This window comes from Hippichthys cyanospilos, chromosome 14 (assembly GCF_059441005.1).
Source record: "Hippichthys cyanospilos isolate Australia breed blue-spotted pipefish chromosome 14, RoL_Hcya_1.0, whole genome shotgun sequence".
Taxonomy (NCBI): Eukaryota; Metazoa; Chordata; class Actinopteri; order Syngnathiformes; family Syngnathidae; genus Hippichthys; species Hippichthys cyanospilos.
The window spans coordinates 14798619-14811352 of record NC_142382.1 but is presented as its reverse complement, the minus strand read 5'-3'; the positions used below and the strand labels follow the sequence as shown (position 1 = coordinate 14811352).

Below are 12734 nucleotides of genomic sequence, written 5' to 3'. Positions count from 1 at the left end.
AGATCCATTTACATTCATGGCTACCTTTAATAACTTGTTTGTGATATGCCACTTATGAAATATAAAGCGGTCACCAAATATCCATTATATTCTACAACTGAGCATCTTATATATATATATATATATATATATATATATATATATATATATATATATATATATATATATATATATATATATATATAGTAAAATTCTAAATTCTAATTATTTACAGTAGTTACCTGACTGGATCGCTACAGCAGAGGGACAAATGTACAAATACACAATATGATTCATACTGACATTCTGAAAGGATGGTGCCGAGGTGAATACAATTGCTCTGACTTGAAAAGATAGTACTCAAGAAACATTGTGAAAAAAAAAGTTAAGCCAGGTTTTATTTTACAGCGTTAAGTCACAGGATGTTTATTGTATTTACATTACTTACAGTTTTTTTCAAACACATAGACTGCAGTTTGTCTGTTACAGTGGTTTTGATAAGCCACACCCTCTTTTTGATCACATCTGTCCCTTCACAACAGGATCTGGTATTTGAGGGTACGGGGGACCCTGTTGATGACCAAACGCCCGTCATAGCTGAGCGAGGCGAAGAGCCACGGATCGGCTGACGACCACTCCGCTGCATATACGCTGTCTTCATGCTCCTCGTAGGTGGACACAACACTATCCTTCAGAGGCTCCTTGCCCCTACAACACAAGCGGACATAACACATTAAAAAGTGGCAAGCTGGAAAAACCTGACGAAATCTGCCCGCAGCCCTGCAAATAATACGCAGAACATAATGCTATGAATTATTCAGATGCTTGTGCTTGCCTGTGTACATATACAAAATGTCAGATTTAGGACAATGCATATCATACTTCAAATTTGAACTTTGAATATGAATGGAAGCAGCTGATTTGATTTTGGAAGTATTAAGTTTTGATTGGGTGCGATTTATTTCGCAACTATAAGTCACTTTTTTATTTCCTCATAGTTTTGCCGGTCCAGCTTTGACACATGAAAAGGAATAGACAGATTGACTTGTGTTCTTCAACCTTTGGTGGCAGGAGAAACAGCGAAGGGCAACGTTCCACGCTCTGCTCTCACAACAGTCGCCACTTCGGGAAAGAACATCCCAAGTATGATGAGCAGCAAATCATCTCAGAAGACCTCCATTTCAAATAAAGTGGACGGGCCCGAAGATGACTACCCGTGAAAGAGTAATGAAGATGTTTCAACAAATGACAAGGGGATAGGAGGAGTTATTTGGTGTGCCATATAGTCACTTAGATGACTTTTAGTGCTTTTGGACGAATTAAAACTCAGTTGTGTCAAAAAATAAAGCGTTGAATCTTCAAATAATTTTATTGTTGCAACATTCGTTTCAAGCATCGCCTACAGTGCCTCGCGCTTGTATTGTTTGCACCCCCCCAATAACTTCAACAATATGTTCTTTGATAAAGGATGAAGAAATGCTAAAAGAAACGTAATTCAGTCATTTTGATAACACACACCATGTGTTATAATTGGACAGCCATGATCTATGTAACCACCAAAGTCAAGACATATAATTGCGTTTTTGTAAAATTCACCCAAATTGAAGTAAAAAAAAAAAAGGGGGGGGTGTGGATTTATGTGAGGTTGATTTGTACTCAGAGAAATACGGTAGGTAAATGAGTCGTCAGTGAGTACCTAAGGTCCTAAGTCCGTTTACCATAAAGTAAGAGGCAACTCGGACCAGCTCATGCTGGAACAGTTTTCTTCACTGGGATCCTCTCTGGTGTACTTTGAATAACATGGGTACATTTGAACACCCTCTTCGTTTCTAAACCAAGTGCTTGCGCTACTGTTTCACTTGATATGACAACCGTTCTCGGTTTCAGATTTCGTAAAATAAATTACGCTGCCCAAAAATCCACTTCAAATCCAGAGCGATTCATAATATTCTTTTCTTCTTCATGATGAATTTTTGGCTGGATTGACTTATAATACAAAGCGATGAATAGTCCGTAAAATATGGTACTCGTCCTTGTTTTGTTAGTAATTGTTAATAACAATTATAATGAATGACCCGTGTTGCCACACCCATCCATTTGTTAGAGATTATTATGGGGCTTCACAAACACATTCATCTAATATCACTGACAATTAAATACACAATTAATTATGCGGACAAGGACAGGGCTTCGCTTGTGTTCCTGCTTCATTAGTTCAGTGCAATCATGTCAAACTAAAGAGTTCCAGTGCACATACGAAGAAGTAGCAGTGGATATACTGTAAAATATCTACATGTCTGTTCAAAGGTCATGTTTATGTTATTCAAAAAAACGAGAGCAAGATGAGTCATTTCACAATGTTTCTCACATTGTAAAACTCAGACCAGTGGCATTAAAAAAAACTATTTGAGAGGTGCTAAGAATCACTCAATTGCATCCAAAATCACTGATTCCATTCTAGTATACTTTTCCTGACAGGTTGGAGTGACAAGTTATGGTTTACAGACTTTTTTTTCCCCCCCACAGGAATTAGAGAGGTCATTTTTTCAAAAGGTATTACTCAGGAAAAAAAAGGTATATAATCATAAGCATTTTTAAAAGCATTACATAGATCATGTAGGGCTTTTCACTAAACTATGCACTGGTAGCACTTGGTGTTACCAATTTTTTCATTTGGCTGCACCACACAGTATTTGTCGCACACTTTTTTGGGGTAGTGCAGATGACCATTTCTGCTTAGGTACAGTCATCTAAATTTAAAGAAACATATTATTTTACCAATTTTACCTAAGTCTAAAAACAGACATTGAAAAAAAACGCTTCGCTTTAGAGTGAATGTTATTTTGTTCAATCCAGATGGGTCAGTTCTTATAGCTTAGATTAGATCCTATTAAAAGCAGCTGCGCAGAGTTTAAACCAAGACAACACTTGAAGACAGGATAAAAGTAGAAAAAAAACATGGATGAAGCAAAGTGAAAGAAATTGATGTACGTATGAACATGTATGCTTATTGCAGATTTGGCCATTTTGTTCTTTTTTTTAAATGTTGGATAGTTTTGTTTTTAAATTCAGTCAGGTTGTATATTGCACAACACATTTTTAATGTAAACGTCCAAGACATAGATTTGCTATAGTGAAAAGTTCCCGTAGTGAAACATTTCTGTCTGCAAATATGACTTCATTGTAAGGGAGTTCCACTGTAATGAACATAAATGCACCCCATTAATCTGCTTGATATATTTTAGGTTTTATAGATCGAAAGAAAGCCGACATTGTTTCGATGTTTTCAGCTATTAACGTTTGCTATGATGGATATTTTTTTATTCCTGCCTCAGTTTGAAATGTTTGACTGCCTTTGAATGCACCACTGAGTTAGAGGAGACTTGTGCCTTGTCAATGTAACAATGTGACAAGGGGTTTCTTAGTTTCCTTAGTAATGATATAATATGATTTAGTAAATTGAGATGTGTTGATGTTTGTAGCTCTGTGATATGATGGCAAAACAATTTAGTCACGAGGACTCATTATGGCAGAAACATGGGAGTCATAAGGACTCACGGTAGCCACTTAAGCTGACACAGATACAAAAGTCAACGTCCATGTATCACTGTATTTCTCCGTGTACAAGTCGAGCTTTGTTTTCTTCATTTTCAAACCCCATATTGGGGGGCTGACTTACATCCGCATAACTCAAAACCAGACCAATTTCCTCCACATAGAGTATCTGTGTTGGAATAATATAAATTCGAATGCAAAATAAGTCATATCAGGTCATTTACAAGGCTTAAAATTATTATATATACAGTACTTCTAAGTCAATATGGTATGCATCAGTTTAAGTGCGTTTGCAGTTTCAAATGCACTTTCTTTCTAGTGCCGCCTTATTGCCTCTTTGATGTCAACAACAAAGCTGTGTGAATAATTTTTCCAGCAGACTTTCACCCATTATGAAAAGAAAATAAGGGCTTGACTAGTCCGTTAAAGACAAATATGCATGAACAGTGGTACTCATGGATGTCAGCGGGTGGGCAGAGAAACACAGCAAAGGGCAACCTTCCACGCTCTGATCTCGCCACAGTCGTCACTTGGGTAAAAAAAATAAAGTTTCAGCAAAGCATTTCTGGAGAAGCATTTCAAACAAATTGGACAGGTCCAAAGATGACTACCTGTGGAGGAGTACTGTAGCAGAGGATGTTTGAACAAATGACAAGAGGAAGAAAAGTACGTCCGAGAGTTATATTCACACACTGAAATGGGAGGAGCTATTTGGTGTGTCAGTTAATGACGTTGACTTTTTTCAAATTAATATTCAGTTGTGCAAAAAAAAAACAAAACAAAACCCTTTAAACTTTTAATAATTTTGTTGCGACATCATTTTCAACATCTGCGTGTAATTAGACAAGGTGAATAGCCTTATCTAATCCCCCCCCCCCCCCCCCAATAACCGCAACAGTATGATATTCGACGAAGAAATGAGTCTTAAAAGTACCGTAATTTTGTTATTTTTCACCATGTGCTTTATTTGGACTGCCATGATATGTGTAACCACTAAAGTCAGGGTACACTTATAAACGCGTTTTGGTAAAATTCAACCTAATTGAGGCCAAAAAAAAAAAGAAAAAAAAAGGAGAGTGGGAATTGACTTATGCACGAGTTATATGGGGTCGACTTGTACACGGAGAAATACAGTACAGTGGACTACTGTCTTACACCGTCTCTGGCTTACTTTTTTTTTCATGTTGCGATGTGGAATACTTTCCCGTCCCCTCTTTACGGTATTTTGCCGGCTTTGCAACAAAAACAACTGTCATGACCCTAGGGGATTGGCTGTATTTGTGTTGTGTCTCCATCTGCAGGCGTTTTTAGGTAATTGGACTTATTTTCTGTTGCCGTCACATAACGGAGATGGTGGTCTGCTATTGGTCGGCCTCACTCGTTTCAAAATGGCGGAACGGTAAAGTTTTATTCTATTGCGATTGGTTACAAAGCCGTATTTATAGTACATTTTAATGCTTAATTCAAACTTGAAAGGGTTAGCCATGGGTCACAAGATTGCAAGTGATGTTAAAGAGAGAAGTAAGAAGATGATTTATATGGAAACGAAGCTGGAGATAATGAAGTAATACAAAGCTAGCCTAGGCTACCCTTAGTAGAGAATATGGATATAACAAGCGCCTCTCAAAGGTAAATAAATCCTTTCTATATTTTTTTAGTTATAATGTTTTCTGATCATATACATGTATATTATATATACGTAGCACTTACTATACTATTTTGGTACCAATTTTTAATATGCATGTACAATTTTAATGTTTTTACCTGGAGTTCTAAACACATTAGCTATTTAACATACAGTAAGTTTGGATTTCCCGCCATACGGTGAATTCGCCTTACGAGCCCAACCGCGGAACGGATTAATCTCGTAACACAGGGGCCCACTGTATTTGGTGAGTTTATTTTGAAGTTGGCCTTTGCATCACATTGTTGGTATGTGACAAGAGGTTGTGTCTTCCTTGGTATGTCCTTTTCACAGTGCATATTACAACAATAAATTAAAAAAAAAATGTCAAACCCATTAAAAGGTACGCCTGCTGTGCACCACGATATTTTCACTAGCACACACAGTTAAGTTGGCTCTGTCATGGAAAAGAATTAAAAGAGAATTATCAGAAACAATATGGCACAACAGAGAAGAGTTCAGGTAGGCTTGATGAACACTCAAAAAAACCCATTGGAATTGCAGGAAGGTCTGCCAAGCACTGGCTCTTTTGCATGGTAGGATCTGCTAACTGTAGCAGTGATCTAAAATGTCCTCCTTTCTGGTAGGTCATTTAATTAATTGCTTGTACTTGGGTGGATCATAGTTTAAATTTTCCTTTTTTAAAATCACAAAAAACAATTATCAGGGAGTACAGCTATGTAATGTGCTCTGCAAACATGAGTCTCATGTGCGTCAGTTTTTGGTGGCATGTAAGCATGCCAGATCAAATGGCGAAAACGCAGGAGAGTATTGCTGAGAAACCACTGTCACATCGGTGCACCAGTCGTTGTTGGTGTAGAGACAGACACCATCATGTTTGCTTTTGGTGGACAGCCTTGGGTGACAAGCTGCGCCAAAAAAAAAAAAAAAAAAAAGATGAAATCCCTCCAGATGTAACACAGTGTCCAGGTTCTGCTCACAAAGCCGTGTCTCAGTGAGGCACAAGACAAACGCAGGAAAAGTCCCTGTTTCACCTCTTCAGAAGCGCCATACTGCCCAGCTTGTTGCAGAGTGAGCGTGCGTTGGAGTGGAAAATCCCAGGTGAGGGTGTTTGTGTCCCCCATCTACTAAGCCACACTTGCACACCAGCTTGTTTCCGTTGCCCATGGTACAAAAAAACTGGGCCAAATGAATTTGAAGTGCTAAAAAAAAAAAAAAAAAAAAAGGAAATGCTTTTTGTTTAGGAAGGTCTTCACGGGTGTAAGAGCAAGTGGACATGTGATTAATACCCAAACAACACTGATTTTTTTTTTCCACCTGACATTGTTGTATTTCTAGCCTTTTCTTCAATGTCACCACATAGTACTCAGTAATGGGCTCAGTGATGGGCTACCATCACTACTGCCGTGATGAGCCAGAACACTCAATGCATCCTCTTAGACCAGTGGTTCTCAACCTTTTTTCAGTGATGTAACCCCTGTGAAATATCTTTTCAGCCAAGTAGCTTTTAACCAGTACAAAGCATTTTGGGGTAAAAAAAAAAAGAAAAAAAAAAAAACTTAAAACAGGCCATCGGTACATATACATTATATATATACTATATATATATATATACACATTATATATATATATATATATATATATATATATATATATATATATATATATATACATATATATACATTATACAGTGGTACCTCGGTACTCGACCATAATCCGTTCTGAGGTGGTGGTCGAGCACCGATTTGTTCGAACACCGAAAGCAATTTTCCCATAAGAAATAATGGAAAGTATGTGTGCACAAGTAAATGTGCACAAGCAGTACATGATAAAGATAAAGATAAATAAAGCATTATAAACCATTTTGTATAATTTACTTACGTTTTGGAGAGTGGTTGATGGCATACAGGAATGGATGTGGAGAGGACGGGAGGGAGTTACTCCTTCCATGATGACGCTAGCTAACTGCGACGCGAGGTACACCGCGTTCATATTTTGCTATAATTTCCTTCTTCGGTTGAATAGTGGTCCTCATTGTTTTCCTCTTTGCCTTCCCCTTATCACTGTCTTTCTTTGGACCCATTATTAAGGGCTAGAGCAACACGAAAAAGTTTAAATCCGGGAAGAAATACTCGAACAAACGTCTTACTCCGCTGGCAGTCTGAGTTGAACTGGCGCTTACCCGCTGGCCGAGAAGGGCTGAGGAGCGCGTTCGGGTCGGCTCGGCTCGGCTCGGCTAGGCTCGGCTAGTCGAGCACCGAAAATCTGTTTGAGGTCCGATGCATTATCTACTTGAATTTTTTGGTCGAGCACCGATTTGGTCGAGTATAGAGGCGGTCGAGTACCGAGGTACCACTGTGTATATATATATATATACATATATATATATATATATAGAGAGAGAGAGAGAGAGAGGGAGAGAGAGAGAGAGAGAGAGAGAGAGATAGATATTTGTCCACAAAAAATCATCAACTTAATTATTAGTAAACATTTTGCCACAAAAAAGTAATCAACATAAAGTTTCAGACCTGTTCTAAAAAATAATTATAAATAAATATTTGTCCACAGAAAAATATTAAACATATAGAGTACTTGTTAATAAACAAATGTCCCCTCCAAAATATAATCAACATACTATTCATAATATATGTCCACAGAAAAACTTAAACTGTTCTCTTTTGTGATCATAGTAGAGATGTTTTCATAAAAATAAAACATTAACTTGACAGGTAACGACTGGTGGCACATGACAATTTGGTTTGACATGTAACAAGAGGTGGCACATGAAAAGTTGGGTCGAACTTGAACTTGGGTCGAATGGGGGAGAATCTGGCTTTTTACAATAAAGAAATGGAATAATGTAACGAACATAAAATTTGTTTTGTGAACTGCCATATTTTCCTGAAACAAGTACCTTCAAGTACCCCGAGGGGTACTTATGGTAGGGGTAATATGTATATTTTAGTGTGGTGGGAAATCTGAAATAATAACAAAATGATAGTGATAGATGAGTTAAATTGGTGAAGTCATACAGTTGGTGTAGACTGGACTGTTAGTGTCATGATTGTGAAAAGTTATATGGTGATATAGTCTATCATTAAGTTAAGAACTAAATTTCATGGTTAAAGAGAAGCGGTAACATGACAGTTTAGGTAAAATGGTAGATTAACAAAAAACATAAAAAAACAAAAAAACTTTTGCCTAATCTCAACTAATCACAAATGTTTGTTTGCTTGCCTGCTTTGTTTCACTTTTGCCAGAATATGTTGTTTATTATTGGCCATTCAATTGATGGAGGTACCTGTAGCTGCACATCAAAATTAATATAATCGGAAATCATCCTCTCTGTACCAAACAATGTGCTCAGTGTTACTATTTCTATCCTCACTCATGTCATTTTAAATACTTGAAGTTCTGATAAAACCCGCATTAGTGTAGTTTTACAGTAAAAAAAACATTTATTACGGTCTACTCAACCCACTCCTTCATGTCAGAGTGCATGGAACTGAATGCAAAAATCAATGCTCGCCCCGGTATGGATCAACAAACAAACACATACTGTATTACACAATGATTCTTTTCAGGTGTTGTTTTTTTCAAACTTGGTACTTTACCGTTTTGCTCCTAACTTATTCATGTGAAATAGTTGTTTTACCCTTCCCAATTCTCATGAATTGCATTAGAACAATCTTCTGACTGGCACATGTTGCTCTTACTTATCTTCCTGGTGGTTGTCCTCCCCCTCGCTGAGGTCCTCATCATCCACCAAATGGCCAAATGGTTCTGAGGAAATGGACACCATGTTGGAGAGGATGAGGCGGCTATCACTGCTAGCCGTCAACACCAGCTGGTCATGGCTGTGGTTATAGCGGACGCTCCACACCCTATGACCAATGAGAGTGAGAATGCTGAGAATTCAGAATTTAACATACACAAGCTGAACACCTTTCATTTTTGGGATGCCATGAACATGCAACCAGTACAACATTTTAAGACATTTGAGTAATCTTATTTTAACTTGAAAGCTTCTGATCATTATGGTACTCTGTGTAAATCAATAAATTAGGGATGTTCAACATTTTTTTGCTCAGGTAATATTTGGTTTAGTATTTAGTTTGAAGTTGGCCTATGCACCTTGTTGTGTTACATTGCTGGGGCTTCCTTGACCTCCCGTGTATAACAGTGCACATCAGATAAACCTAGATGAAAATGTTAACTGAGAAAAAAATGTAGTGCATATTTTTTAAGTAATTGTATTAGTCAATGACTTGCTTGCTGCCAAAATGCTCCCAGACAATTGACTTAAATGAGGGTTTGACATGCAGCAATTTAGCAATGTGGACTAAACAGTTCTTTCACCAACCAATCCATGAACCATGTGCAAGATGATCCGTTGCACCACTAATTTCTAAACATATGCTTACCGAAATTGCACATGCCTTTAGTTCCCAATAGTTTGACACTCTTACAGAGCATCACAGTAGTTGCTATTAGTTTGACATATTTTTTTCAGATATATCCACTATCAAGCAGGTAAATGGGACAAGAAAGAAAAGTTTAAGCTTTTTTTTTTAACTGAGCTACTCGAATTACTCGAGGACTTGCTTTAACCTGAGATCATAGTCTCATCTGTGTTACAAGAACAGACAGACACAATCCCCTTAAATTATTCAGTTTTATTTTGTGTTAATGAGACAAAAATGTATGCTTGTAAACGTTCGAGTACTGTGTGGAAAATCCATGTGATCCTTAGTCTAATGACTTCTCTATGAGGTTATAAAAGGCTACTAAAGGCAGGAGTAGGCCAACCTAGAATACGATCATTGTGATTGAAGGTGTGGGAGAAAGCTGATTTGCTATATAAAAAAAAGAAACGTTTTCCTATACCATTATGGACCACTGTTCATAGATGTTTACCAGTGGAATGAGGCAGAAGGCAAAGGACAATGGAAGTTCAAGCATGAAGGTAAGGTTAAACAGAATGTTGTGTTATAAAACAAAAAAAGCAAGGAAAAAAATGCGGGGTAGCTCCTTGGACACTGTGTGAATTTCAGTATAGATATTTATGTAGACATTGTTTGTGCAAATTCAAAATCCTTAAGAATGCAAACACTAAAAGTGCACTCATGCTTAAAAACATGCTTAAACTTGCGGAGAAACATCAACCATTATTTTATTTTTTTTACTTGAATCACTCATTAAAAAGAACTACAACGTGTTTTTTTGTCTTGGAACAGAAAAGTTGTTGCTCTGACAAATCCCAGTCAACTCTGAACATTAAAAAAAAACAAAACACAGAACACCTTCGTTTTATATTTGGTGATCGATGTTATCGGGAAAACATATGTAAAGCAAATAAGGACAAAGAGGCATTTAAAAAAATGCTTACATGATCGGAAAAGAGCCATTCCCCCTTAGTGCCTGTTCATCATGATTAGGCACAGCGGTTCTGTTTGCACCTGCCTTTCAGAGGCGGTATTTATAGATGAGAAAATCAGTGATTGGAATTCATCTCAGGATAGCTAAACAACATTGCAAATGCTAAATGAATCTATTTGCATACACTCTACTTCTCCTCCAGCATACAAAATGGACTTTGCAACAATTTGGTGGTTTTCCTAGATGTGGCCAGTTAGTAAATCAGTGTCCATATCGGTTTGAGTGAGCAACAAGCACAAACCTTTAGTGAATTAGTCATTTCACTTAGTAAATTATAATGCCGGATCAAATCCGTGCATCAAACAGTAGAATTGTGATTTAAAATGAAATACCCAACTAAAGAGCAAAAATAAAAAATCATTCTAAAAATAGAGTTTACCGTACATTTGAATAAGACCATCCATTATAAGTACACCGACCTGTTGAATTACCTGACCTGTTTACATTTAATTAAACAGAAATGCAAACATCAAACTACTGCAATGTCAAACTTAATGAAGGAATGCATTTGAAATAATAGTCTAAGCAGTGGTAAACAGCTTTTTCTTTTCTTCTTTTTTTTTTTTTACCCTTTTCCTTTGGCGTGCCACAAGACTTGCTTGTCCAAAATTTAAAATGCTTCTGTGCATACAAGTTGTACAGTGCAATGAAGTTAGTCCTTGTACAAATTGCCTTGTCCAAATGTTTTGAAAGGATAACCATCCTAACCTAACATTGCAGAGACAAAGCTAGTTTGCCCAATGAAAAAGTGGTATTCAAAGCAAAAATGTGGTAGTCTAGACATGTGTGACAAGTGTGAAAAAAATCAAACTGTTGATGCTTCATTCATTTGTTCCTATACATGTCATTGAAACTTACTTAAATCAAAAGGAAACTTTCTTTTGTATCTGTTTCACAGTGCCCCCACTCAGCAAGATGACTGCAAATAAATTCATTATCTATATCAACTAGAAACATTTTTGGCCAACTGAACAGTTTGACGCTGAAAAAAAAAAAAAAATAATAAGAAATATAAATTGATCCGGGACATTAAAAAGCACCAATATTTTAAACATTTAAACCTGTATAAAAAGGTCTAAAAAAATCATGCTGACTTTTTTTTATATTTATAAATCACATTAAAGATTAATGAGCTTTAGAAAAAAAAGTTGACAGATTTTTTTTTTTTTTTTAAGAGCACCATTGCACCACCTGGTGCCGTGAATGTGCACTTAACACAGCAAAAGGAAAGTCTGTTCCCTGAGGTCATAACCCCCCCCCCCCCCCAGGAGGGTGTGTCCCACTACTGGAGAAGAACTGGTGCAAAAGCAAAACATTGCACCATTCTCTCAGTGGTGCTTAGAGCAACAAAAATATAGCACGTACATCCCAGTGTGTTGCCTACGAACATTTGCAACCTTGCAGATGAGCTCCTGCATGGTTCACATCATTATCATGAATTGTATTTTCCGGTTCGTCCCCTTGGGGCCTCTTAATACAGTTATTTTTGTGATGTTGACACTGCCTCATTCAAATCTAATCCATCTTTCTATCACTCATGTGGTGCTTTTTCTTCCTATGCTACTTTTTAATCTTAATCTCTAAAGCCATGCCGTTCCTCATGTACCTAATAAACTACCCACGCAACGCCCTAAGAAACCCAAGTGCCCTTTTCTGCTTGCGCTCATTAAATGATAATGCAAAAGCAATGCAGGTAAAGTACACTTACACAGCCATGCGTGCAGAGAGATATTTACACATATGATATACATTTACAATGGCAAACGGTTGCAGAAAAGATTACAAACTAGACACTAAAATCCTGGGTGGTAATGAAAAAAAAAAATGCTACTACATGTCTATTAACTATCATAAATAGATAAAATCTGCAGTAATCTGCAGCTATAGGATGTGCTAGACCCGCATATTTTCCCTTTAAGAAGATGCTATGTCAATCAATGTGTGTGTTTTGTGCGAGTTTGTGCATATGCCTTAATCAGGTAGAAGTGGTATTCTGCAGAAGAAGCCTGCTTTAGCTCCAGACATGCACACATCGTTTAATCTTACACAGGGGGGTCTCTCTCTCTTTCTCCACATACACAGGCACACATACACACACATGCACACGTACACACAC

The 12734-nt window shown here is 37.2% G+C and overlaps 1 protein-coding gene across 1 annotated transcript in view; it reads right to left on the bottom strand.

Annotated features, from left to right (window-relative positions):
- Window positions 1-359: 359 nt before the first annotated feature.
- The window catches only part of eipr1 (EARP complex and GARP complex interacting protein 1), a 45889-nt gene continuing 33514 nt past the window's right edge, over window positions 360-12734 (bottom strand). Inside the window, exons 8-9 of the mRNA XM_088433188.1 lie at window positions 8896-9063; window positions 360-687 (exon numbers count right to left, since the gene is read on the bottom strand). Coding sequence (XP_088289314.1) covers window positions 513-687; window positions 8896-9063 — 343 coding nt within the window. The 3' untranslated portion in view covers window positions 360-512. The remainder of the gene's footprint in view (window positions 688-8895; window positions 9064-12734) is intronic.